The sequence below is a fragment of the Arthrobotrys flagrans genome, assembly GCF_004000055.1.
Source record: "Arthrobotrys flagrans strain CBS H-5679 chromosome Unknown unitig_3, whole genome shotgun sequence".
NCBI lineage: Eukaryota > Fungi > Ascomycota > Orbiliomycetes > Orbiliales > Orbiliaceae > Arthrobotrys > Arthrobotrys flagrans.
In genome coordinates, this window is record NW_027137547.1 from 989,459 (window position 1) to 1,016,777 (window position 27,319).

Genomic DNA, 27,319 nt, shown 5'->3' on the forward strand with positions numbered 1-27,319 from the left:
TGCAGATCGAGAGGGTTCACTAAAATGTTCTTTTGATGCGAGAAGAAAGAAATTTATTTTTTATTTTAACTGCTGTGGGAAATAATACTGGCGAAATACTATATTTAGATTGCAATTGCACGGCACTACAGAAATATATCACATTCCGGCGATGGCCGTCGATGCATGCACCGTCCAATATCTAATATAACTGCTCAAGACTATAGTTTTAATTTCACGTCGCCATCTTTCCACGGCCCTCGATGGAGCTTTCCGATATTTCTGGTCATGGTCAGGGACGTACGACGATGCAATGCGGAGACGTTGTGCCACGGACCGACCGATATGATATATATCAGGACATTGAATTTAATTAAAATTGCAGAGGAAGATTCACGACTTCACCGGTTTGAAGTGCCGGCCGTTCTAGCTGAGCTAACCTACGGAAATCCAATCTTTTGAGAAGGGATCTGTCAACGGCTTCCACAGTTCAAGCCTTTCAGGGGAAGCTGTAGTACGTAATCCTACTAAAATTTTGTTATAACAAACGCGCCATCCACTATAACATTTAATAATAATGAAAAACATGCCCGAAAGACATTATCAGGTGTAAATTATTATTATTCCAACCATCGAGAAGGGGGGAAAACCCAATCCCGATTGATCCATGCTATAGCAGGCTAGTCCGGGCTAATCTGTAACAGAACCTGACGTGTGTTACGTAGCAAAATACAGAAGCGGAAACCAAGCGAGCTGGGCTTGGTTGCTGGCCTGAGCTTAGCGTCAACCACGGGTTTTTCTGTTTCGACACCAGCGGTAGTCTGCTTCATTTGCGGTATGATTTGGAGAGATAGGTATATCGAACCTCCTTTCACGATAGAGTGAGAGTTTCAGATCCTAGAGTGCAAAAAATCGGACATTTGAATCACAAATTATGACATAGGTGCAAGATATATTGGTACTTTTCCATTCGTCCCAAAATACATTACAACGGCGCTAGAATTAACCCTGCTGGCGAACCCGAAGTGCTCAAACTATCGACAATTTAGCTAACAATGAGATACTTCTCGGCCTTAGCCTCAACGGTCTTCGCATAGTCAACAGATTCATCCATTTCCAGTAATGTGACCTTGGTGGCCTGTTTGTCTATTAGCTTTTCTGAAGAATCACAACTTGTTTTAAACGGTTCATGGGTTTACTCACATCAACGTTGACAAATGGCTTCGACTTCGAAAATGATACGCTCATGGGGAAGAAGTTGGAATCATCATCAGCCTCTGCTTCAAATTCCAGACTACCGCTGCCATTATCCGCATCCACTGTGCCGATTCGCCAGATGAGCTCGCTGCCAGAGACTGTGTAATCAGCGTCGAAGCTGCTGACACTGGGCTCGGCTCCAGCGTATGGGATCGTAACTACAACGTCATTTAGAGGTTCCTGGGTTTGAACCTCGTACTCTGCAGTGATCGTGTAGTTGTCTCCGGAGCCTCGGTTGACCCAGATAGTAAACTTTATCGGTAGCAAATGATCATCACTTGGCTTTCCGACAAGACGCCAGCGGAGGACCGGAAGAGCCTGGCCATTCGACGGGAATGGCTTGCTGGGGTCTTTCAGTTGTAGAGCGCTCAAGTTGGAAAACAAGGTTCTGTCGACATTTGGATGTGTTCTGAACTGTGTTCCATCCGAAGCGTCCGCAACAGTATCGATCTTAATCTTTGCAAGGGAAGCATCGGTGACGCGGAGCATCATGTCACCCTTAACTTCGAAAGATTTGAGATCACCGTCTCTGGTGAGTTCCGCAGAGATCGTTTCTTTGATTGCAACGGAAATACCATCGCCCCCGGATTGCAGCGATGCTCTCGGCGAGGCTTCAACTGGGGCAGGTGCCTGGTGGGATATTAATGACGCAGTCTCGGCCTCCGGTCCTAAATCTGCCTTGACGCGGTCGAACATAGACGATGTATTGGACTTGCGGCCAAGCTGCATGCCCTTGCCCTTTGGCGCCGCACTCCTACGATAGTTAGCTTGATATTCTGACGATATTCACGTGAGCTCGAGTAACATACTTGAATGCCTTGTTCTTTTCAGCTTCATAAGAATCATAAGTACTGGTGGCAGCGGGCGAAGCCTGGGTGACGGGTTGATATGATGGGTAGCCAGACGAACGCGGGGTATTTCCGAGTCCGGTTGGACGACCGCTCTTCTGCGCCTCCTTTCGCTGCAACTCCAATTGTTTGGCTTTCCGCTTGCGCTCTTCGCTAGCTTCGAACTCTTTGTTCTATAGGATCGCCGTGTCAGTGATAATATCCCCGTGTTCAAACATATCGAACCTGGGTATACCCTAGCGATAATCTCCTGTATTCTTTCTTCGTGGGACTCCATCTCGAGGAAGGTCTTGATTTGGCCCAAGCTCAGATTCTCTCTATACCCCAAACTGACAACCTCGTCGAAAGCGCCCATCAATTCGAAGACATTCTTCAGAATCTCTCTCTCGTCTAGGGACTTGCAAACATTCCCGACAACCTGGGAGAAGAGATGTAGAGAGTCGATATCTTGCAAGATATTGCTCTGCTTGTTGGTAATAAGGACCATATAGAAGGACTCCTCAAGTGGTTGGTACACATATCGGACGGTATCGCCCTCCACTGTGGTGTGCTGGGTGCTCGAGTCCGTGAGCTTTGGGAACGCCGCTAGGAGAGCTTCTATTCTCGACCGTGGCATCTCCCTGAATTGGCGAGAGAAAACGGGTTTCCCGCTTCGGGTGGTAATACTAGCTGCTAGAACAACCATTGTGAATGTTGCATAAACGGTGTGACGGGCGATGGTACGATGGGGATGGAATACGGAGCAGCCAGGCGTCGTATAGTCTGTCAATAAGTCGGGTTGCGGTACGTTGAGCTTCCTTAGCTGCGTGCTGCGAAGGTGCCAGTTCGCCTGTTTAGTATGTCACGTGGACACAAGACTGTTTGACTCGGAAGGTCGCGTTGTGCGTTGCCCCTCTTTTAATTTTAATTTTGCGCTCTTTAATTTCATTATCATTTTGGATTCCCATCTCCCCTCCATCAACCATCGTCATCTCCTCTTCCTCTCCGTCCATCCATCCATCACCGCTTCTTCCTTCGCGACGACAAGAACGAGAATACCCTGTAATACAGGAAATCTCGATAGCTTCATTCAAGAGATCGCGTTCTATCTAACGACGTTCTCTACATCTTCTCATTCTTCCTGGTTCCTGTGCTGCTACATTTTATGTGCTGCCAGAAACGGTTGAATACCTCCCCGATTATCGACTCATACATCCACACTTTCCGCCCATATTCACCACCATCAAACAGCCTACTTATCGGAACCTCAAGAATACGCCCCAAACTCGACCAAACGGTTACTCATTCCTATCGCAACCCTCCTCCGACTAACCGCTTCCTATTTCCTTGTAACCTCCTGCCGATAATAAAAGCCTGGCCCTAGACTCGACAACCAACATAGGCCAGATCTTATCCCGCGAAACCATCTCACCATCTCCTACTAACGACCACCCATCTAACATGAACAGCAACCCATTCTACTAACAAAACACAATATTCTAGCTACAAACTTTAACGATCAAAACCCCTAGAAGCAATGAGCGTCGCGTATCCCAATCAGAATAACGTCGGACCCAGTTCCGATTCATTCTCGGCGAGCGCTGCTTTCTCGTTCGACCAACATAACCCAACACAGGTCTTTGGTGCTATCAACTCAGATCCTCAGTCGCAAATGCAAGACCAGATTGCAGGACCGATGCCTACACAGTCGCTATCAGTACCTATGATACAGGTCAGCCACGCCGGCTTCACCAGCGATTACGATATGGGTAACGCTCCTCGCGACGAAGATATAGACATCGACCTCGATCTGGATACATACGACGAGGATGACGATATGAATTTAGATGACCTCTCGACGACGCCCATCCCGACAGTCATAGATGATCCGATGGAAACAGCAGCTAATATCCCTGCTTCGAGTTTGATCTTTGGCCAACCCGGTCTATCCGTCCCGTCCGAACGATATAATATGGAACAAGCGAATGATGAGGAAATGGTTGATGATGCTATCAGTCAAGCCATTAATGAGGTTATGACGGATGCAGACCCACCAGAAGTCCCGCCAGAAGTCACCGTTCAGTACGACTTCCAGGCACTTCAGCCCATTCAGCCACTCCAGCAGTTCCAACAGCAACAACCTGTCGAGCAACAACCAGTTCGACAGCAACCGGCCCAGCAGCTCGTCGAGCAGCCTTCCGAACAGTCACAGGACCAAGCTTCCCAATCCTCGAATCAGCTTACGGCAGCCGAATCAAGAATTCCGAATGCTGAAGTGCCAGCCAGTTCCCCTGATAGGACCACAGCGGTTCAGGAGTTCCCAGCAGTCACTGAAGAGCAAAAGGTGGACGCCCCGAGTACTCCTCTCGGAGCCGAGGTCGTTCAACCTCAGTCTCCCCCTTCTGAAGTTCAGAACGCTGAACAGCAACATCCGGAAGAAAAGCCCTTGGAATCTGAAATAGTTCCACCCGTAGAGGAACCTACAGGACCTGCAACCCCGCCTTTATTCCCAACCCCCCACGCCGACGAGTTAAAAACTCCACAGGCCCCTAGTCATAATACTCCCAAACACAAAACCCCGCCATCCTCCGCAGATCCGCTCCGAATTAGTCAAGCTGAGACTGTTGCTCTAGAGAATCCTACACCGGATGTCAACCAACGAGATTGGTACACCTTAGAGGGTCAAGGGGTGTCTGGGAGCCCGCCGACCCCTACATACCCCGCGCATCAAGAGATACCCACCTCGCCCCTTCACGGACCCTCCGGAAGTGGGTCTCCTCACCGCTCGTTCCCCTCGGACCCTGAGGCTCAATCCCCTCACACCCCCCACTCCGAGCACGACACGGAGCGGGTAGCTCCTTCCGAGTTGTCTCAACACCTGGAGGAGGAATCCTCACATGACCAAGCACACGAGCAAGTTCGGGATGAGAGCCATACCGATGTGGCTCATGATGACCCTCTACTCACTCACCCAGTTGTTGTTGTTTATCGAGACCTCGAGTTCTCGCTTTTCCCGCTTTCGGGAGAGAAGTCGAATCTCCCGGAAACCTGTTTTCTCCCCGACCGATCACATCTTGGTAGTCCATTGAGTAAGCTTGTGGCGGCACTACGCGATGTTCTCGGGGAAGAGTTCACTCCATCGGAGGAACTCGTATTAAACTTCACGGCGCTTGGCGTGGAGTTCGAGGAGGTATGTAACCCCGCCCCCAAATGGCTTTTGTAACGTTACTAACCCGTAGCAATTTCAATAGGAGAATAATCAGATGAATAATTTCACTCTGTATGACCTTCTCGGGCTCTTCGCCAAGTTGCTAGCCCAGGACGGCGTAGAGGAGGCACACCCCCTCCACATTTCGTTAACTTCGAGGAAGAAGTATATCCCGAAGCTCGAGATGATTCATAGCCACATCGTTGGAGGGGGTGGTCTTGCTTCTTGGAGGCATATCCTTGCCTCCACGCATGGCCAGCCCCCGGCGAATACCCAAGCGAATGAGCAGAGCGACGGGCCTTTAGAAAAGGCCGAAATTACAAATGAGGAAAATGCAGACGACGAGCTGGAACTCGAGGAGTTCGAAAAGGGCCTCGGTGGTGAGGATGTGTATTACGGTGAGGAAACTCACCAAACTGACGTGCAACCAGAGACCACCACGGTCGCCACCGTCGATGTCCCGCAAAGTCCATCGCAGACAACCACTCAGGAGCGGAAGGCATCGATTACTCCGGAGACATCTAACACGGATGTCTCTAATGTACCCGAGACCCAGCTCTCTCAGCACGTCGAAGCCACGCCAAATACGGAGCTTCGTTTAAACCTCATGGATCATGACCGCGATAATAGTTATATCAAAGACGGCGAGGCGAGCTTCGTAACTGCTGAAGAAAAACAACAAGATACGTCCGTCCTTTATTCCGGCTCTCGTAGCTACGGGCTGCCGGATAGCCCGAGCTCTAACGAAGAGCCGGAGCTCGAGACTGGGGAATCTGTTAAAGGTATTTCAGACCACGCTCACAACCACGAAGAGTTGAGAGCAGAGGGAAATCAAATTGAAAACCCTAATACTTACGATTTTCATCTACTCGCTTCTCTAGATGACGGATTGCTCAATTTCGATGAACACGATCATGACCACCAAGAAGAGGAAGAAGACGCACAGGATGAAAAGTCATCCAGCACCCTCCGCGAAGCTCCCGAAGGCGAAACCGATAACCATGCTACCTTACAAGGCTCCAACAAGGACGAGACCGATGAGGTTAGCGATACCAACTGGCAGGAGGAGTGGGCTTACGCCGAAGCCGACGAAGCCGAGCACGGTGAATATCAATATGAAGAGGGACACGAAGGCTCTTCGTATGCAGGGGCCGCCTATGACCTTCCTGAAGATCCAAACGAAGCCTCATTCGAACTTGACCCCAGCGAATTCGCCGAGTATCCATTGCCATTCAGTGAAGCTAGTGACGACGAGGAGCCTGAGTACGATGACGATGCACCTCTTCTAGGCCTTGACCACCATGAAACATTGTCCACGACAACGTCCACGAAGAGGGCTAGAGAGGAGGACGACGAAGAAATAGACGATGAGCTTTCCGAAAGTGGGGAGGTTAAGGGCTCCCCACCTGCTTCGAAGAAGCATAAGGCACTCTAAATCTTATTCACGAAACGGGACTATTCTATGGTGCTACTCGGACTAGTTCCCGCCGACGCATTTTTTTATTCGACTATCAAGCATCAATTGCAAATTGCGCATTTCTCGGAGTTATGGTGTTATAAAAATAACTTTTTTTTTCTCTCTTTTTTGCTTTGCATATTCCAGGATTAGCTCTTTCGACAATCTACAGCTCTACGAATCGCCCGACATCCAATCGATCACATGAATTCTTCCAATAAAACTGGGATGTTCACCACATCTCGGTGGGTAAGTATGGTAAACAACTTCCTCTTTTTCTTTCTGCTGTTCATGTAAAACATATCGTCCTACGTTTATTACTATGTGTTTTTGTTTGTCACAAAGTTTCCCGTTCCCGACGATTGACTAAGTCATTACTTGTTTCTCTTATACCCTTCACTTGTTTTTCCCAGGCTTTTTTTCGATTTGATCTCTGGTAAGCGCCAAAGGCTCCGACGGTGTTTATGAGCAGGCGAGATACCACGCTTATTGGCCACCCCCCATATTTTAGGAACGAGTTTGATGGAGGTAGACCTGTTACTGGTTTACTGGAACAAACCCATTCTAGGATATCGGGATGTTGGACCATATGGAGCATTACTTTTATTACTTTTTTTCTTTAGGAATTGCATAACGGATTGCGGGAAGTGGCCGGACAGAATTCTTCTGGAAGGATTTAGGTAGATGCGCTCATGTTCCTTACTAGTCAAGTGAATTTTATTTTTGTGAAGTGAACGTTTCCGTGAAACTAGGGTTGAGATTGCTTTGTTCTAGTGATATTGTCATGTTCCATACCATTGTAGATCCGATCCCGAGGTCTGTTTTAAAATGCGAATCCGTCGAATTCTATCTTAGCATCTTACACAGATTCCAATGCTACTTTCCAAGTTACGTCCAAGCTTGAAAAACCCTGATGCCGGACAAGCTAAGATCGCTAATACGCCATCCGCCTAGAATCCCAAAAATGGCAGGGTGTTATCTATGAAACAGGAAAGATGCATGACGATTGTACCTGATTCTTTCTTCTTTTCATATGGTCATACTTTTCCGCTTACAAGCCTATTTTCAGTCGATTAGCGTTTTTTTTAGCTTCGCAATTGCAACCATTTTGCTTTCGCCTGCTGGCAAGGTTTTCCCTTTGGAACTTTGGTTGTTGAACTAAGAAGAGACGGTGCCATTAGACTAGAAATGGACGATTATTGGGTGAAGTTGCTTTGAAAGCTTGAATTTTCTATACAGGGTTCCTGAAGTCTAGAAGAACTTTGGAGAATCCTTATCTTTCGGGTTGAGGTATATATTTGGGGCATCATGGGCTTCATTAATCCGGGTTTCCTACTCGGACGCAGAGGATGTCTCAACTCGCATCCACAAAATCGAACGAGAACTCGCAGATCTCCCACCAAACAGTCCCCTTCGATCTAATTTTCAAGCAATTTTGAAAGATTATAGGGATAAAGGAGAGGCCGGGTTGATGTATCAGAATGGAAGGATGGTTGGCGATTTTGTCAATCCGGATTTGAAGAGGGGCCCGGTTTTTGTGGAGAGGTGTTCGATTTCGATTATGAGTGATGGGGAGATTTATTAAATAGTTGGGAAGGCGTTTATAATGACACTGGGTTATTCGGGATGATATAGGTGGTTATACGTTGTACAAAAGTTGCAACTGGCGTTCGAAGATTTATTTGTATAGTATAGTTTTCTGGAGTTTGAAGTCGTTTGTGACATCCTCGTTTAGAGGATAAGGAATCTAGCGGCATTGACGGAACTTTAATGGATATAGAGGGGTCTTCTTGAGTAGCTAATATAATTAAGTCTTCTTGAGATAACTAAAAGGCTTCATGAGAACTTTGTGACATGTATTAATTCCAGCAAGAGTATTTTGAAAAGCTAAAACCAAAGCCATACAGGACCGATCATTATTATAAAAGAATGAAAGAGGTATCAAAGAAGCAAAATAAGAACGCTAATATATAGTCAGCTGGCCTATTTAAGCCAATCCCAAATTTTGATAAGCCAGTGTTTCCCAGTGATTTCAACATCTTGTCTCAATCTTGCACCTGCAAAGTCCATCGATGCTACAGGTACGAATTCTGATCCTGTTATAAACTTCCTGGCAAAGTAGAGTACAAGAAAGCCGACAAACTAAAAGAAGAGAACATTGGTTAGTTTAAGATACATATCGACTATTGAAAAATTAGTTCGAACTTACAGCGAGATAAGAAAAGATAAATCCTTTTGCCCGTGCGCTACCTTCGTCAACGAAATCAGATGTACAAAATTCCCAGCCGTTGAATATGACGACCATGGAGGATCCGATGAGGCCATACCATGCTCTTATAGGTTGAAACCTAGAGTGATATGGGTAGCGAGCATCGCGGCGTGAAAAGGCGGTTCGGTGTCGGAGACTATGATTTTTAGTTAGTATTTACTCTATCATCTTGGCAAGACTTTAACCTGACTTACCCTTCGAAGAATCGAATGTACGAAGCCGAAATACAAGAGTAGACGATTAAACAAGAAATTGTTCCTAATTTAACAAGGTAACCTAGGACTTCTTGGGCATTATTCCCGCTCTGAAGAAATGCTAAGAAGCCGACAAGCCAAGATAATAGCATAGCATTTACTGGAACGCCATAGCGGTTAACTTCTTTCAGCTTTGGGATTGGGAAGTGGCCGGCGAGCGCCATTGCGTGCATCGTTCTTGAGGAAACGAAAAGGGCAGATACACCGGCGCTCCATGCGGCGAATAAGAAGAGTGCGTTGAAGAAGCTAGGGAGGCCGACGATGCCGGCTTCGACTACAGCGATGATGAAAGGGGAGACTTTCCCTTGGATTTCACTATTGTCTGGACGAAGGGATAGTAGATTGGGGTGGGTGTAGGGTACATTTAGAGACCCGACGAACTTATAATTCATTTAGTTAAATAAAGCATATAACTAGGGTTGAAGTAGAGAACTTACCATGCCAATACAATAAAGTGTAGCGAGACGCCAAAACATCTTTCGGGTGGATGTTTTGATGGACAATGCTGGGGCTCGAGACTCAGCTGCTGTAACAGAGATAATTTCCATACCAAGGTAGGCATAGAATGCAAGGGTAAGAGCAGTCCAGACAGATTTGAGTCTCCCCAAGTCACCGTCTTGCTGGAGATACTCAGTTCTGATTGGATCTGCGAGATTCGCCCATATCCTCTGTTTGCTAGAGTCAAAGGCCTGGGCGAAGAATCCCCATTCTGGGTGTTCGGTGCAATTTGCGATATACTGTAGAGAGCTTGCGTCTGTACATTTACTCCAGTCTGGAAGAGGATGGCGGTTAGTAATAAGATATACCAACGAATCATAGAATGTACCTACAACGAAAGCCGACTGGTCCGTCTCTTCCATATCTATCGGTGCCTGTCGAGCTTATTAGCCCTCAATTCTGTTTTCGGGATATAAAGTTTAACGAGCCATACTTCTCAAATTGAGGACTAGCATAACGAATATCAGACCGATGATACATGTAAGTTTGATCCAGGCGAAGACGTATCTGACTAGAGCTTAGTAGGTTGCATCAAAGCTGTATTTTCAAAGTGGCAGGCAGGATCCATACTCAAACTCTCCGTATATACGAACTGGTAGTAGGTTAACCAGAAGGACAAGGATCAGGAATATCGCAATCCACACAGCATCGGATGCATAGACTGACTTTGGCCAGTCAAATTCCGGTGTTGGAGTTGTAGTTACACCTGTGTTCTTGTAGACGAAAGTCATCAGGATAGCTGCAGCAGTCGTCTCGGATGCGAGACCAATTGCGTGAGTGAACCTAAATGCCAACGGCCCTGTTATTTAGCTGCCTTATGTATAACTCGAGCTCCTCATGACGGTCTTGAAGCATGGACGACACAATTAGATGTTGTATTTTTTGCTAGGGTTCTTACCAGAACATCCAGCCGACTGCGAAGCCGAGAGAGTCGTCGACAAATCGACTTGCAAATTCGGACATAGGTCCAGGAATCGAAATCAAGGCGGTCATTTCACCGAGACACGCCATTACTGCATTTGCGACAGTACCCATAAGAAAGTATGCCAACACGGCACCACCTGGGCCAGCAATCTTCAAGACTCTGCCCGATGTGAGGAAGAGGCCGATGCCGATAGCACTATAAGGGGAAAGTTAATATCAAAATAAGGATACAAGAGACTCGGGGTTTCTATAGTTTACCCTGTGAATGCTATCATGCCAACATGGCGTTCATGTAGTTGTCGCCTAAGGAAGCTTGTTAGATCATATACATACTATACTCTATTAGAGACACTGGCCAGACATACCTTAGATCTTGTCGGACTATCATATCTCCATCATCACCGCTAGTAGCTATACTTCTTTCGTCTGCCGTCCCTTCCTTGATAACATTACTATGAAGGCTATCGTTTGGGAAGGAATAAGCATGCGTGGTGTTGGATACGGGATGCCCATCGACTTCATAGGCCATATGTTCCCCGTTTATAGTAGGACTCTGATTAGACGCAGCTACATTTCTATAATACCGTTGTGGGCCTCTCGAGACAGCGGTGGTATCGGTTGAAGGAGTAATCGCATCTTCCGAGTTATCGTACGCATAATGCAGCGAAGTGCTTGAAATTCGAGGCATCGGTAGCGATCCTTGCATATCCGGGCTAGGCATCGCGGTATTATAGATCTCGCCTTGTTCGCTGCTGCTGCGAGGTTGTCCCGCAAGAGAACGTGCGTTAGAGCTTCGGCGGCTGTGGCGACTGTTGTATAACGGCGCAGGAGCGGTTGTAGCATAGCCGACTGCTTCTTCGGTATGGAAGGATGCGGCTCTTCGAGCTGTTCTTGGTGGCTCTTGAACCTCCTCATAGTTCGACTGGCCGTGATGCCATGAATTAACATATGACGCAGACCGAGTAAGTGTCTGACCATTTGAAGGAAGATGCTCCGAGGAAGCTATACGGTGATGATACTGGCTACTCCCAGGTTGGGGAGGATGATTATGACTGTGGTTTGTGGGATATAAACGGCTTGGATTACTCATGTCCTGGATTTGTTGATTGGCCTCACTATGCAAGGACTGCATACTTGAAGTCATGGTATTTGGTATGCCATTGTAAGGGCTGAGGCCACTCGTACTCTCACGGTACTGGAGAGGTCGAGGAGATATATCATCTTGACGGTTGCTATAGTTGATATTCCCCTCATTCCACTCCGAATATTGTTGCGCCATCTTGTCGAAATATCGGAAATCGTTGACTCTTGGCTGTCAACGTGGACAAAAGCTTACGTTGGAGTTCCGACTCTGGGGGAGAATATATAGCAACGAGTACAGCAACCTTTGGTGCTTGCCTGGTTGCGAGATGTTGGTTGGGATAGGCGGTTTGAACTCTCGTTTCCCCTGGCCAAGAGAGGATGATTCACTGATGGAGGGGAGCTGTCAAAACCATATTACCAATACTCCGCCTGTACGACTGCAAGCCATTATAACGAGATCAGGTCTCTAGAATATAGCAAGTCATAGCTAGGCAGCAATAACACCGGGGGGTATTACCCGGCATGGGAGTTGCGAGCGTTCTCTTCCATTAATCCCGTCTGTCAAGTTGGGACACGGATTTCCCTTGTGGAGAAAAATCAGGAATCACTGCCCGTTCTGTCGAATACGCATACGCTATAATGTTAAGTTGTGTACTACCGTACTGCAAATTGTCAGTCCTGTGCGACCCTCCCCTCTAGAAACGGCGGAGAAGGGATTCTCGCCAAAGTTGTGGTTACAATATCTAGATCCGCGACTTCCTCTTCGCCTCCGATTTACAAATACCCCACGTGGAGACATAAAATAAAACTTACATAAGGCCATTCTTAGTGTAAGTCACATAGCCGTTTAGAGTATACTTGTAATTCAGAGATATTAACCAACCCACGACTAAAAGCGGACTTAGTTCTTGGTCGCTTACTTGGTCGCTGGCCATCGGTTCAGTCACTTGCTCATGAGCTCAGGGTAGCTGCAGAGACGGGATCATCTTCAAGCTCTAAAGGCAGCGACTTGGGTTAAACCTGGAGGCCTCGTCACAATATATCGTTATCGATTGCCATCCTGCAATGATACCTGGTATCTATACTAGCGCATATGGTCGCCTTAAGGCCCATATGCACGTTAACAGCGTTACCCTGATTATAACAGTCGAAGGGTGCGAGGGGATCGGAGAGTGGTCTATTGGCCCCGCCGAGGAAGAAGAATGTCGATATGGCGTACCGCTGGTGGAAATTGGTCTCGAAAGTTATGCTGCTATATTATTATTTTAAAATATATCCGTATATAATCGTAGAGAGCTCAAACCTGGATTGCACAGGTCCTGGCCAACCCTCTTATATTACAATCGGCCAATCTCCCAATAAAGACATTAGACAAACATTAGATATATTAATATTAGATCTTGAAATTTATGGGTGACTGTAGCTCGAGATGGCATTTATTTGGAAATTGAAAATTTTGTATGTATGCATGAATACCAACATCGAGATATTATGCATTCAGCAAGTTGAAGAAGATCCTGGAAAGGACAAGCCGAAAGTAAATTTTGTCGGTTTACAAATCTCATAGGCTAAGCACAAAGCTAGCACCGGCTAGCACGCTCATCCACATCGGCAAGGACGACTGGCAGCGGACATGTCTGTGTAACCACACCACCAACACATAAAATACCACACTAACATGGAAGGAGGTGTATGCCGGAGAGGAAGCTCTTGCGAGATAAAAGCTGTTGTGCAATGTTCTTTTTAATCTCAAGAAACGAACTTATATGTTACACACTTGTTGATTTCTACGTAATGCAAGGCTAGCAAGGCGCATAGCAGATGGGGGGTTCATGGATGAAACCGTATCATACTACACTAAAGGAATCCTTGTGCTCATGCTCAGCTCTCCATTTCGATCCCTCGGAAGTCTAAGTATCCTTAGGAACAGGAAGGACCTTGGGTTGCTAAATCATCCGAAGGTTTCTACAGCCTATCAAGTCGATTTACAAGCGAATATTTCACGAACTTGCCCAGGTTCCCTGTAGAATGGAGATATCGAAACGCTTCTTATCGAGCCGACTAATAATGAGCTCGAATTCGAACCCTGACCAAGTTCCCACGCTCTCCATTTTCTGTCTTCAGTCTGGTCCGGGGGCATGAACTAACGGTCAAAAGGACTTGTCGGTGACAGTATATTCCGGCTTCTCACTTCGTCTGGTGGCACTCTGAATTGGCGCCCAATCAAAAAAAAAAAAAAAGCCGCTCAATATATATGGGTCCATGCAGTTATACATTTACACATTTCAACTTAGGCTCAGTCACATATGAGACTAGCTGATTAATATGGAACAATAAATAGGTCAGAGATGCTAAACTCTATCTTGGAGAGGCGATGCGGGCCGGTATAAGTCTAGACCCTGGTGGGGCAATTGTTGGCAACGAAAGCTGAAAGTCAGCGATGTGGGAAAGAGTTCAGCCCTATAGGCCAAGCTATTGTAAAGTTGGAGAGGTCCCATTTGGGAGCTCTTTTAAGTGGCTCTTAAGTTTCTCAGGATTTTAGAGTTGCTATCTAGTTCATGACATGGTTAAAAGCGCATCAATCTTAACTCGAATGCGACGCCCGACATTTACATTAATTCCGTGTATCGGTGACTCCACTTCCGAATTATGTAAATAAAGAATGAGGCTCTCTCAAGAGCAAAACGTTGCACTATGATGACCCCAACATCTGTAAGCTTGGCGAATGGATTTCAATTCAATGGAGGTGTTTGAATCAAGGTAGGATCCGATCGTTGCATACGCTATCGCCATCATCAGCTGTACTAACTTGCGTAATAAAGACGATTGATAGACATCCCTTCGTCCCTTGCAGGCGTTTTCAACGAAAGACTAACCGTTAAAGTCGACTCCAGGCAGCTGTCAAATATCGTCAGGCTCCCACGAGCCAACTAGGTTACTTCCGACTAATAACCCACGCAATCTACGTAAGTACAGCTCGACCACCACGACTACTCGCAGCCTTTAACGAGGATGAATGCCTCCGGCCTGCATGTAACGACGAGGGGGGGTCTAGACGGATCGGATGTAGGCACGGGAAGCAGTTCGTCATTATCATCCGTGCAGACGCTGCCTAGCGTATCCGATTCATCTCTCACCGCACCGGAAGATATTGAGGAAAGAGGTTGGTGTGAATTTTCATTGATCAATATACTTGCATCCTTTAATTCATGAAGTCTTTGGATAGATTTAGTTGACCTTCTTGGGGGTTACCCCCGATATTTTGTGAAACTCTAGCCTTCGAAGAAAGATATAGTGTAGCCAAAGACCGATATCATCGACGAGGAATAGAGAGGTTAGAAAGTTGTCAAAAGTATCACAATGTTCCGAAGTACGATAACAAGACGAACCTCTTGAAGCAACATCACCATTTATTTCCACCGCAAAAATATCTTAATCAAGAGCATCAACATCCATCAAGTGAAGGCCTCCATGAGCGGCGGACTGCAACTAACATGAGATACGGCGGTTACGACCAAACTTCGGTTCTTCTCTCACCTCCCGTTGTAGAGGCACAATATCATCAAGACACACATTATCGGCCTCACAGCCAACAGCGATACTATCCAGGTCATGAAAACACAGGGCATCCCAACGACTATTTTAGTTATCCCAGTGAAGCGGTAAATATCAAAGAAAGGAGGTTTCCCCAATCAAACTTAAAATCTACAAAATCCGCTTCAAGGCCTAGGGGAGGGCGACAGGTCCGCTTCGAATTACAAACCGTGGACGAGGATGGCCCTATACCTTGCAATCCAGTGGATTGTCATATGGAGCAGCTCGCTCTCGAAGACGCCCGTCTCCTACATCCCATACATCCACATGAAGGACAAGAACTATTCCCAAATCCTGCTTATCGGCAGGATACAGCCTCATCACCACATGAAACACCATATGATAGTAGATCTACGCAATTACACCACACACGCAGCCCTTCGAAGTTATCACCGAGGTCAATTTCCACTGGTAGTAGCCCGACCGGACCATGTTCAGGACACGCCTATACTGGAGCTTCGGGAGGGATCCTACGAAACTCAGGAGGAGGAGCAACGTCCAGGCCTGCGTATCGAGCTCCGACCCGACCAGCTCCAGATATTGCAGAAGCCGAAGGAGATAATACCTTTGCAAACCGTGGCATCCATAGCAATTTATTTTCCTCTAGTACACACCTCGAATTAGCCCCACCATCCCCGCCTTTCTATCCACCCTTCCCACAGAACAATGGAAATCATCAAACACCGGCATCTTATGATAGAGCTCGAGGAAGAGATGGATGTCTCGAGCCCCCCGAGCTTGCACCAGAATTTATCCCGAAGAAATCAAAGGAGATCCTCAAAAAACTCCTCGGCGCCCGCACATCCCGAAATCCCGAAACGGGAATATCTCCCTTCGCCCAAAAGTTCGAGCCTAGTTATTCTGTAAGGAGTATTCATTTAGAATCAAGGAAAGAGTGGGCCTTTGTTGCAATTTCACCAGATTCGAAGACTATCGTGGGAGTATATGATCGCGAGTGCTTCGTGACCTATTCTATGGAAATTTCGGGGATCAGAGCGTTGGTCTATGGCGAGTTCGGCGGAGAACCGTTAAGCATTGCAGTATCAAACAATCACCTTGCAATATTAACCCTGACGAAGGTTCGTTCCCCATAAAAAAGAAGCGACGTCCAGATAGACACCTGAACTCTGAAGGCCTCTGACTAAACTAACCCTTTCTGTAGCTACAAGTCTTCAATCACCACAACGGCAAAAAAGTTTACGAATGGGCATCAGACAAATCTGTGGCCACTGATAACTTTACCAGCATTGCATTCGCGAATAGTGGACTTGAGTTATGCGCAGCTCTCACGAATGGGACTATACAATTTCATTATATTCCTACAGAAAACCAGGATTTTGACCCTAACGATGTGACTTTCCGCCGTGGTGATCCAAGAATGGATATTAACCTAAGCAGCGGGGACTACGCATTTACCATGTCGTTTTCTGGTAACGATACGAGATTTGCTTGCGGCACTCAGAAAAGGATGCTTGTGGTATATGAACATCGAGGACCAGCCGCATGGGAGTTATTGAATAAATTTAAATTTAATGACTGGGTACACCCCTAATCTAGGGTTTAGGAGTGTTGAGGATGAAGTCATACTGACTAGCGTTTACGACACCTATAGGAACCAGGTACCCATAGAAGAATCTCCGGTGCTATATTCTGTCCTGGCGAACGCTTTCTGTTTGCGACAACAACGTCAGGACGGTCGTCCGCATACATGCGCTGTATCGACAATAATAAGCATTCAAACTGTTCACAGTCCACCTCTTATGCGCTTCCCATCACTAAGAAGGGAGTGACTCGGTCGGCGATGTCCCCGGACGGGAAGGCAATCGCACTTATAGACGGAGACGGCACAGTTTACAAATGTGACTTTGGCGCAGGATCCGTGCTAAGCGACAAGCAAGAGTTCACCAAGCTCCCAGGTACTTTGATACCTGCGCGGGCTTGTTGGGTTTCTTGGACTGCTTTAGGGGACCTCATCCTCCTGGATAAGAAGGGTCACCTCAAGATTTACGAGTTGGCTGCAGCCGGAAGGTCTCCTCGGTGATAGAAGACACAATGTTGAGGGCGATATACATAATGCCTAGCTTGGATTTCCTTTAAACCGTATTCTAGATTTTCTGCAAATTTTAGCGCCAATAAATTTTTTTTCTTTGTCTAGACGGTTCGACGGCGTTTCTGAATACCATCCTGATATACCCTCTCAATTCGAAGCAGTCCTCCCACAGAACCCTTAACTTGCAGTATTCTGTTTTAAACATTCGCTCATCATCGATCACAATCGCTATGAGCCGATGATTTTTTTCAAGACAGTACAGAATAACATTATCTACCTTCGCACAGTATCCAGCCCATAGGAATTTAATTCCATTCTGGGCCATTTGATGCCCTGCATGATGATAACACCCACCAAGCCATTTCGGCAGGGATCCCATGATGACGTCACCCGACCTCATTAGATATTGAACAAGCCTCACTTCTAAGATCTTAAAAGCGCTAGAGCCACTCCGAAGAGATCCCTGGCCGGGCTACATCATGGAGAACGAGAACTACTTGTTTTGCAGGAGAGCAGCGTCCTAATAGCATAAACTTCTGAAGGTTATCTAGGTTCTCGAAAGCAACAGAATAACCTTGCTCCCCATTAAAGACATTTATTTTAAGGACGGATGACGATATATAGCTAGCTCAGTTTCGTTAGCTACGTCATTGGTTGGAAGGACGCAACAGTTTTTCTATTCCTTGCAACGATGAAAAACGGAAACATGTACTTCTACAAGCACCGCATTTTGGTGTTCGTTCATGTGGCCCACTGAAAATAAAAGAAAAAAGGGCATCCCGCAAAAGCTGTTCGAGTCACCGGTTCCAAGGCTGCATGCTGACCCGGGATATATCAGGATCACCTTGCTCCTCTTGCGGTCCAACAGTGTCACTGAAAAGAAAATGCCCGACACCCGGAGAGGGCAGTGTAGCAGTGCAGCATCAAAGACCTGGCCTGGCCGCTCGACGCTCTTCCTACGGCCAAGTGATTTATATTTGCCCCTCTCCCCTCTTCCTCTGCGAATTCTTTGTGTTTCGTCAACTTCTCAGTTAGTTTAGATCCTACTGCCTTGATCGTATACCTGTATCCGAATTTGTGCGACAAACTGCAATAAGCCGTGTGGGCTACTACCTAGTATACTAGCTAATAGCAGGATCAGAGGCACAGCATCTTTTGCGACCAGTACAAAACCACCGTTTGTTATCCTTCGATTCCGGAAAGTGGATAAGAAGAAACCCCCCACCTTTCATTTTACTCAAAAAAAAATATAATATCTGGATTCCAACAAAGGTAAAGAAGTCTGAATGCCGGTCGTAGAAGAACTTGACGAAACCGCTTCCAAATTACGCTCCCCTTCACCTACACATTCTGAGACTCACTATCACTACCACTCTGTAGCAGTTCCTGTCATTCACCAGGACAAGATGTCTTCGGTCGGCAGAACAATGTATGCTGAGTCCGCCATCTCACCGAGGGCACATGATCGCTTTTTCGAGGATCGGATGCGTCGGTACGGAGGCCAGGAGTATATGCTATCCCCATCTCGATCCGGTCCTATAACCACATATCGTTATAGAGAAGAAGGCGTTCCGAGATACCGCCAAGTTACCAAATATTGTCCTCCAAATGGCCGGCGTTCAACAGGTGACCTTGACCACTTCCACGACTATGACGATGAGGCTTTCCATGCAGACCGGGAGCGGGAAAGAGAGTATGAACGGGAGAAGCTTGCACTAGCTCGAAGAGACCATTTTCACAGAGGAGGAAGACATGAACACATCTACGAAAAGGATACCGTCGTCCTTGCACGGCCTCATTCCCCTCCTCCTCCAAGGATTATCGAGCGGGATACAATCATACTCGCTCCTCCAGCTCCGGCTCCACAGCCTGCTCCAGAGGTCGACTATGGCCGACAGAGAAATCACCGCCAGAGATACTACTATCACCATCATAGAAGTCATCATCGTTCCAATAGTATGTCCTCAGGATCTAGCCGCTCTAGCAGACGCCACGCAAGGTTGGAAGCCGAATTGCGAGATGAGAGAGAACGTAATCTCGAGCTCCAGATTCAGAGAGAACGAGACAGGCGCTTTAGCCTTTCAGCCGGTGGTGGAAATTTCGACACAAGGCTTTCTGGCCCACATGTTGGCGACCTCGCCATAGCTTATCAAGGAAGACGTCCCTCTCGTTCCCCATCCCCACGTCCACACCGTCTGGGCCTTGTCGCTGTTGGCAGACGTCATAGCAGCAATAGTGTTTTCTCCGATGAAAGCCACCATCATGGCCGCAAAGCTGTAGCTGCCCTAGGTGCTACTGCCCTTGGCGCAGCTGCTCTTCACCATCACAGGAAGCACTCAAGATCAAGATCCAGATCAAGGAGTAGCTCGAGATCCTCTTCTCGGCATCGATCAAGATCCCGACTCGGAAAGGCTGCGGCTGGTGCTGCTGCTGCGGGCTATATGATCCATGAACACAACAAACATAAGCGGGAACGAGAGCGGGGTAGAACCAAGTCACGTTCCCACAGCAGGCTTCGCAAGGCGGCCGCAGCTACTGGTCTTGGCGCTGTAGCTGTACACGAAATCCGCAAACACCGAAGACATTCTCAAGGATATGACTCCAGCTCATCGTCTTCTAGATCTCGATCCCGAAGTAGTTCTCGATCTCACTCTCGAGCCAAGAAGGCTGCTCTTGCCGCAGCTGCCATCGGTGTTACTGCCGCAGCTCTCCATCATCATAGAAAGAATAGTGGACCCGAGAAGACAGTTACCACGATTGAGCATTACAGTTCCTCGGATGGCAGCGACACTGAAGGTGTCAGACGAAGACGACGCCGGAGATCACACTCTGCAAGGAATGCAGCTGCTCTTGCAGCTGCCGCCGGCCTTGCCCACCACGGACTTAAGAAGCGACGAGAATCTAGATCTCGGTCTCGCAGCAGCTCCTCCTCACGCTCTTCAGTCAAGTCCGGGAAGAAGAGCCACAAGCTCAGGAATGCCGCCCTAGCAGCTGGAGTGGCTGGCCTCGCTATCCACGAAAAGCGCAAGCACGACCGTGAAAAGGAAAGGCGCGAATCCTCTGCTGGCAGCGGTAGTGACCGCAGCCGATCGAGATCAAGAGCTCGAAGGTTGGCAGAGGCTGCTGGACTTGGCGGCGTCGCTGCTGCCATCGATAAGCGCAGAGGAAGATCGCAGTCTTCTTCGTCTCGCACTAGCTCGAGGTCGAGCTCGAGGTCATCTTCGTCTGAACGTGAAGGCAAAGAAAAGAAACATAGGGGTCGAAAGGTTGCTGCAGCTGCGGGCCTTGCTGCTGCAGGCCTCGCTGCAAAGCACCACTTTGACAAGAAGAGGTCTCAATCCCGGGATAGCGGATCAGAATCCGATTCCTCTTCTGATTCCTCTTCCGATTCCTCGTCTTCTTCGTCCAGCAGATCCGAAGCTGCACGCCGACATTCACGTCACAAGAAGGAGGCGATCGCAGCAGGTGCTGCCGCTGCAGCCCTTGCTGCAAAGGTTGCTCATGATAACAGGAAGAAAAGTAAGGACCGTGCGACGTCCGATGACAACACTAGCTCCAGCACCTCACCCGGAAAGAACGTTCGGATCCAGAGTGCCCCGACAACACCGGGAACCGAGAATGCACCAAACCGCCCAGTTCTTCCCGGCTTTCTAAACCCGCAAGCACCTCGGATGGCCCCGCAATTTAGCGTCGGTTCCGGCACGACCGAGGAGATTCCACGCGCCGAAATCCCAATGCCCGTTCCTCCCGGTGGATATGGTCCCAGCGACCCTCCAGCAAATAACAGCCGATATCCTTCTACGACAGGATATGTCCCGCCTCCACAGCCTCAATACACTGGATATGTCCCACCTCCCCAACCTCAGTATGTTCCCGCACCTAAATCAATTTTAAAGAATGGTTCTACGAGCAATTAGAATACATTTTTCTCTCCATTTCGATATAAAATACATTGTATTTTATTCAAGCCTGTACTATTTTCTTTAATATTCCTTATGTAATGAACTCATTGCTCCACGAGATGACCTCGGACAGTTGTTGACCAACCCGCCATTTGTAGGTATTACCCACGTCCTTGAGAGCACCAGCACTCTAGACGGCTATGAATTTGAAGATATCATTACGGCTACGACGTAACGACATTGATGTTTGATGCTCCAACGATATATATGTTTCAATCTATTCGGTTGCCGGTTATGGTTTACTAATTATGGTTCATTTGTTATCGAATATGTTGTTACTGTCTTTTTTGGGTATTTTCTCGGTATAACTGTTGATACGAAAGGCCGGAAAAAATGAAATCATGTATTTACACTTCGTGTTTATGTTCTATCGATGACATGAACGAATTCCCTTTCTCTACTTTCTTTCGATAAGCCGTTGTTTAAGGTATATGTGGTTTAATTACAGCACAGTTAAAGTTTCTTGATATATATATACATTGTTTTATAATTCAATCCACTACATTTAAGCTTATAGGTTCTCTTCGAAGTAATTGTCAACATAGATACCTGATATTGATATTTCACGATTAGAGGTACCGAAACGTGGCCTTATCAAAATGCCACCTGCTTCCGAGATCCCGACGATCTGTTTACAGCGCTCCCGCCATGCGCATGCATACGCATGATTCCTACTAGGCTGGGTGCATGGCAGTCATGCTACCTATGGAGCGAATATATAATCCGAAAATTGAAGTTTTGATAAAATTGACTTGAGTGCTGTGGTGTTATTTGAGTTCATCGTGAGTTCCTTGCCGGCCATTCACACCAACTCCGATATAAGCTAGGCTTGAAACGGGTATGAGAATGTTATCCCGTCCGATACATCGCTTGATCCATGATTGAATTTTAATTCTTTCAGCACAAACTTGTGAAGGCGTGCTTCCTCTTCCTCCGCATCTGTTGTCGGAATCACGAAAGAGATAACGCTCGGAGCACCATGAGGCGTTCCAACTGAGATACCGCTTTTATTGCTCTGCTCTATGTTATCGGAGTTCACAGCAGCTTTGGTGAGGCCAGCGAACACTCCGGTTTGTGCGCTATCGACCAAAGCCAGAACTTCGCGGATACCAACGGCACCACAGGGATGTTCTGTTTCACCGTTGACCCGGTTCTCTCGGGGCGTTATATCATGACAATAGAATGGTAGATTAGATGGTCTTGTTGTCTCCGCATCCGTACCTTCCTTATTGGTAGGGAAGGTGACGGCCCATTCGAGTTTAACACCGTCAGGACGAATACGTCCACCCAGTCGAGGGGGTGCATAAGAGTATGCACCCGAGGAACCTTTTTGGGCATCGGCTAGTCGACTGACGAGGGCTTCATAGTTGGATTTGTAGTCTACTTGGTTTGTGAAGGCCCAGTCGATTATGCCGTAGGGTTTGGAACCCCACCAATGATCTGCTCGATTTTCGGGGAGGTCATCGATGAATGAAATCAATTCGATGTAGGAACCATCTTTGAAGACCTTGTGTGATACATCAACCAGTTAGTATCAGGTCCCAAAATCCACCAACTTTTCACATGTTAAAAGGTGAGATAAAGACCTACAATGAGTTTGTTCTCAGTCTTCCCATCCGCATGTTTCCCACTGTTGGTGATATTGAAGTTATCAGTAAGACCTTTCGGTGGGGCTTTCAGTTCAGCGTGTGGGACGAGAACAATAATGTGGTCGAGTAATGCGACTTTGTGGTCAGATGCCATTGCTGAGGAGGTACTGTGACATGTAATTATCGTCTACGCGACGGATTCAAGGTTCGAGACGGATATAAAATGCATTATATGAAGGAATCCAAAAAGTTGACTCATCGGGTAGGGCTGGTTTGATCATGGACGCCATGGACTAGGACTAGCTGGTATGCTTCGGCGGAATCTCAAGCACGTTAGATGTACCAAGGATTTCATGGTGGCTATATCCATGTTCTCGTGTGACCAGGTCATCCGCCAGGTAGCTAAGCTAAGTCTCTGGGATAGACATCGAGACAAGACTGCGTTGAGCTGTTGCTGGTTTGCCGTGTCAAACCTTCCGTAAACGGAAAACCAACAATGTCGACGGTTGTTATTTTGATTTCGTGTTGTTGTTTACATTGTTGCCCAATCAAAGACGTGCATAAACAACTCACCATACATGTCAATAATCCTTGCTGGCACTTCCAATTCCATCGACATCGCCAGTTCCATTCCAGTTATTGCCCGCAGCTCTAAACCGTTTCGAAAAACTTGCCCGTTTTGCAGCTTTACCGAGTGATTGTTTCGACTGGCTTGTGGGAAGGTTGACACGCCACTTCGTCTACAAACCTGAGCTATCCGAAGCTCTTCCCTCATCTCTCAGGCAAGTATCAGTTCTTCGTGTTCGGGTGCATTGCGCTCATCGGGTGGCGGGCGCATCTCACATACCCGCGTTTTTAAGGCATCTCAATTTTTCTTGTAGGAGATTAAATTTTTCTTTTCCAAGAAGTAAACACTAACATGGCCCTTACATCGCAGTTTATCAAAATGTCAGAACCGTTAATAGACATCTCACCAAACAAGGTCTACGGGACCTCTCAAGCTCCATCGGCTCAGCCGCCGTTAGATGACCCGATTACCCTAGCTTCTGAAGATTCGGAATACTCCGTTATCGACTACAACATCCCAAAGTCCTTTTCCTCCTCTGGAATTGGCGAAAAACACTCACGATCAGTTCACAACTCGCCTATGAAGGTGATGAAAAAGCCGAAATACGATATACACGACGAATCAATGAAGGAAAATCATGATATTAGCTTTGCTGACGACGATGAGGACTTCTTGGCGCATATCTCGAGCAAGCTAGGAAGAGGCGATGAGCATACCTCACACTCGATGAGCTTCGATGCCAATCTTAGTGGGCTCTCGGATGCTATGGTCGAAGGTGGGGTCGGTATTAGCAGGGAAGCAGAAGAGCAAATGGGCGAAAGGTCGGTTGACAGGCAGGTTTTAAGAGAAAGCTATAGAAGAGAACGAAGCATGGAAAGGGCATGTTGATTCCATCCTTCTGATAACAGGACACCCCACTTACGAGTATACCGCAGGGCTCTCCGTTCACCACTCCCACCAAGAGCAACCTCCTCTCTTTCTCGACACCTAACAGACAATCCTGGAGCAGTCCCAAGTCGGATCCTATCACCCCTGGGACAGTCACCCCCAGAGCAAATGGCCAGCCGTCTCGTCTCGCCACTCTCTCACAATATTCTAAATCGCCAGAATCGACACCAGGCAACAACGAGAGGACGCAAAACCTGTTACTTGATTTCACCGCCCAGTTCAACGCCATCAAGGCCAACCCTCCTCCTCAAACGCCCACAAGATCAAGAAGACGCTCGCAATCATCTTCACCAACAAAGAGGACTCGAGATGGGTCGGAATCGCCCAGTAAACGACCCCTCCCTGCGCCGACACCCATGGAACGCAAGTTTCTTCTCGACTTCGACATTCCACCACCACCTACCCCACGATCAATCCCGTCCATCACACCCAAAGAAGTTGAAAACATTAAGTCCCAGTTTATAGCTCAGATCGCGCAACTGAGGGCAGAGATTGCTGGCAAGGATACTCAGATCAATACTCTTAAGGATTCAGTATCCGACGCCGAAAGGAGGGCATCAAATGGTATCGTTGAGCTACGACAAGTTCGAGAGGAGATGGAAGATATGTCAGCCAGGACTATGCTCATAGAATCTAGACTTTCTGAGGCTGGGCGCGCTGTACAAGAATTTCAGGGACAGATCGAGGAAGGAAACCGACTTCTTGATGAGGCACGGAACGAGCGGGACTCGGCCATGCAGGACAAGGATTTCTTAAAGAAGGAGCTTGAAGAACTGAAGCGGGAGCACGAGCAGGTCTCGGATTCCCTCCTAAAGACGAAACAAGATTTGGCTTCTACCAAGAAAGACTTGATCGTCGAGAGACAGAAGAAGTCAGCTCCAAACTCCCCGGCCAGAGGATCCGGGGGTAACAATGTCGACGTCAAGGCTGCAGTTGAGAAAGCCGTCGCTGCTGCTAATGCCACAAGGGATATGGAAGTTAGTCAAGCCGTTGAAAAGGTCGCGAAAGAGCTGCACTCGCTATACAAATCCAAGCATGAGCAGAAAGTTTCGGCACTCAAGCAGTCGTATTCTAAACGATGGGAGAAACGAGTCAATGAACTTGAAGCCAAGAATAATGATCTCATGAATGCCAACAATGAGCTTTCTAACAAGATCATGAGAATAGAAGAGGAAAACGAAGAGCATTTGAACCTGAGCGGTCCGGTTCTTTCACCACACGATGCGGAGGAGCGGAGAGAAGAAATCGAGAAACTAGAGGCGCAAGTTTCAAAGGCGCAGGAACAGATCAAGACCTTGCAGGAAGAGCTATCGGTGGAACGCCGGGAGAAGGGAGAGCTTGTTCTAGCTGTTGACGAGCTTCTAGCTCTCGGTGGTGCCCCTGCTATCGCTGACAATGGCGTTAACAACCTGCGTGGAAGCATTAGCCGCGCCTCCGGGGCTAGTATTGCAAAGGCCTTGACCCCTGCGAAAGGAGAGAAAGAGAAGGAAACTAAAAGTAGCAGTGGTATAAGAGGGGGCATTGAGAGGATGGGCAACGGGGCCAACCCTTCCAAAGGCCGATTTGGATTCCCTTCTTCCTAGTTCCCTTTTCCTTGAAGTTATGTACATTGCGTTTTCTTTTTCTTTGACGCCCAAGAGCACCTGATACTCACGTTTTTCTTTCCTTTTACACCTCCGCTCTTACCATAACGATTCTGATTGTTTTTTCTTACGCGCCTATGATACTCCCTTTGCATCGTTGTTTCACTACGGGAGGGAACTTTGCTTGTAAGAAAAGGGACTCTCCTATGTTCTGGAGCTTTGTGTTTTTGCGTGCCCACCGTCTTGTTTTCTTGGAGTTTTTGAATTGTATTACTAGTTAAGTGTCCACGAATCAAAAATTACGGGTTACGGATTTATCTACAGTTTTATATAGCTCGTATGTAAGCATTTCTATGTAGTTACTATGCACTTTCAGTGGTCTATAACATACGGTAGCTGATTCCTTTGCGAGTATATATGGTGCGGCTTCTCGTCAATTGTCTTCGGCCAATTGGTGACTCTATTTCGGCATTCCTTCTCACCCTGCAGATGTAGATATACCCGATTTTATATACGCCTAACCCCAAGTACCAAACTTGTACACATGTGTACACTCCCAATTGCTGTTTAACCAGATCCTTGAAGTTCTTCTTGTTAGGAACCTCTTGATGTTAGGTCTTCGTTAAGCCGTCGAGAACGTATCGTGATAATGCTTTGGCCGACGGCTGTGCCGCAACCCGCACACACAGCTTGATATTTCCCACCATCCCTCTCCCTTTGGTTACTACCAGGTATCATGTTGTTGAGCGTATAAACGTCCATACAACCAGAAGTATCGCGGTAGTCAAACAGCGACATCAACAACAACTTAGCAACCTCACATCACCAGGCCAACTACACCACTGCTGTCAATCGATACAAGGACCCTTCGGGGTATATCTGGTTCCGAAGTATATACTTCATGGTCGCTGGTTTTGTCTCTGGGAGTTTGTTGATACGACTGTATATGTTCCGAAGGACATGACACAATACACGATTGGCAATCCTTTAGACTTGCTCGTAAGCCGTTCTTCTCCTATAATCTCTTACCAAATCGCTTTCATTAGTGAAGTGTAATGTTATAAAAGACAAGCGTTGAGTAGACTTATTAAAATAACCCCATTAGGCTTCGGCCCGCTACACTATTGATGCGTTCCTGGATGCACCCCTCCGTCTCCTAGTGATCGATACTGCTGATGGATCATGTGGGAGCGACCCTGCACCTTGCTGACTTTCGCGCAAACTCCCTTTGCGGGCACGCAAGCTTGTTGAGAACTTGATAGACATGTAA

General features: G+C 47.2%; 7 protein-coding genes across 7 annotated transcripts; 4 read left to right on the forward strand and 3 right to left on the reverse strand.

Annotated features, from left to right (window-relative positions):
• Positions 1-1,024: 1,024 nt before the first annotated feature.
• DFL_001667 (uncharacterized protein) lies at positions 1,025-2,769 on the reverse strand (the record flags this gene model as incomplete). Its single annotated transcript, XM_067630321.1, has 4 exons — positions 1,025-1,117; positions 1,183-1,990; positions 2,046-2,257; positions 2,320-2,769. 4 exons carry the CDS (start codon positions 2,767-2,769, stop codon positions 1,025-1,027), a joined length of 1,563 nt encoding a protein of 520 aa, XP_067492976.1.
• Positions 2,770-3,600: 831 nt separating this feature from the next.
• Positions 3,601-6,706, forward strand: DFL_001668 (uncharacterized protein; the record flags this gene model as incomplete). The annotated part of the gene is made up of 3 exons (XM_067630322.1): positions 3,601-5,253; positions 5,315-6,053; positions 6,153-6,706. 3 exons carry the CDS (start codon positions 3,601-3,603, stop codon positions 6,704-6,706), a joined length of 2,946 nt encoding a protein of 981 aa, XP_067492977.1.
• Positions 6,707-8,710: 2,004 nt separating this feature from the next.
• On the reverse strand, positions 8,711-11,951 carry DFL_001669 (uncharacterized protein; the record flags this gene model as incomplete). Its single annotated transcript, XM_067630323.1, has 10 exons — positions 8,711-8,869; positions 8,937-9,132; positions 9,191-9,630; positions 9,688-10,022; positions 10,081-10,122; positions 10,182-10,255; positions 10,319-10,531; positions 10,647-10,868; positions 10,931-10,975; positions 11,038-11,951. 10 exons carry the CDS (start codon positions 11,949-11,951, stop codon positions 8,711-8,713), a joined length of 2,640 nt encoding a protein of 879 aa, XP_067492978.1.
• A 3,298-nt stretch (positions 11,952-15,249) lies between these two features.
• DFL_001670 (uncharacterized protein) lies at positions 15,250-17,390 on the forward strand (the record flags this gene model as incomplete). Its single annotated transcript, XM_067630325.1, has 3 exons — positions 15,250-16,428; positions 16,512-16,889; positions 16,962-17,390. The coding sequence occupies 3 exons, from the start codon at positions 15,250-15,252 to the stop codon at positions 17,388-17,390; spliced, it is 1,986 nt and encodes a 661-aa protein (XP_067492979.1).
• Positions 17,391-18,685: 1,295 nt separating this feature from the next.
• Positions 18,686-21,478, forward strand: DFL_001671 (uncharacterized protein; the record flags this gene model as incomplete). Its single annotated transcript, XM_067630326.1, has 2 exons — positions 18,686-21,264; positions 21,460-21,478. 2 exons carry the CDS (start codon positions 18,686-18,688, stop codon positions 21,476-21,478), a joined length of 2,598 nt encoding a protein of 865 aa, XP_067492980.1.
• A 706-nt stretch (positions 21,479-22,184) lies between these two features.
• DFL_001672 (uncharacterized protein) lies at positions 22,185-23,104 on the reverse strand (the record flags this gene model as incomplete). Its single annotated transcript, XM_067630327.1, has 2 exons — positions 22,185-22,868; positions 22,952-23,104. 2 exons carry the CDS (start codon positions 23,102-23,104, stop codon positions 22,185-22,187), a joined length of 837 nt encoding a protein of 278 aa, XP_067492981.1.
• Positions 23,105-23,896: 792 nt separating this feature from the next.
• Positions 23,897-26,049, forward strand: DFL_001673 (uncharacterized protein; the record flags this gene model as incomplete). Its single annotated transcript, XM_067630328.1, has 2 exons — positions 23,897-24,397; positions 24,454-26,049. 2 exons carry the CDS (start codon positions 23,897-23,899, stop codon positions 26,047-26,049), a joined length of 2,097 nt encoding a protein of 698 aa, XP_067492982.1.
• Positions 26,050-27,319: the final 1,270 nt, after the last annotated feature.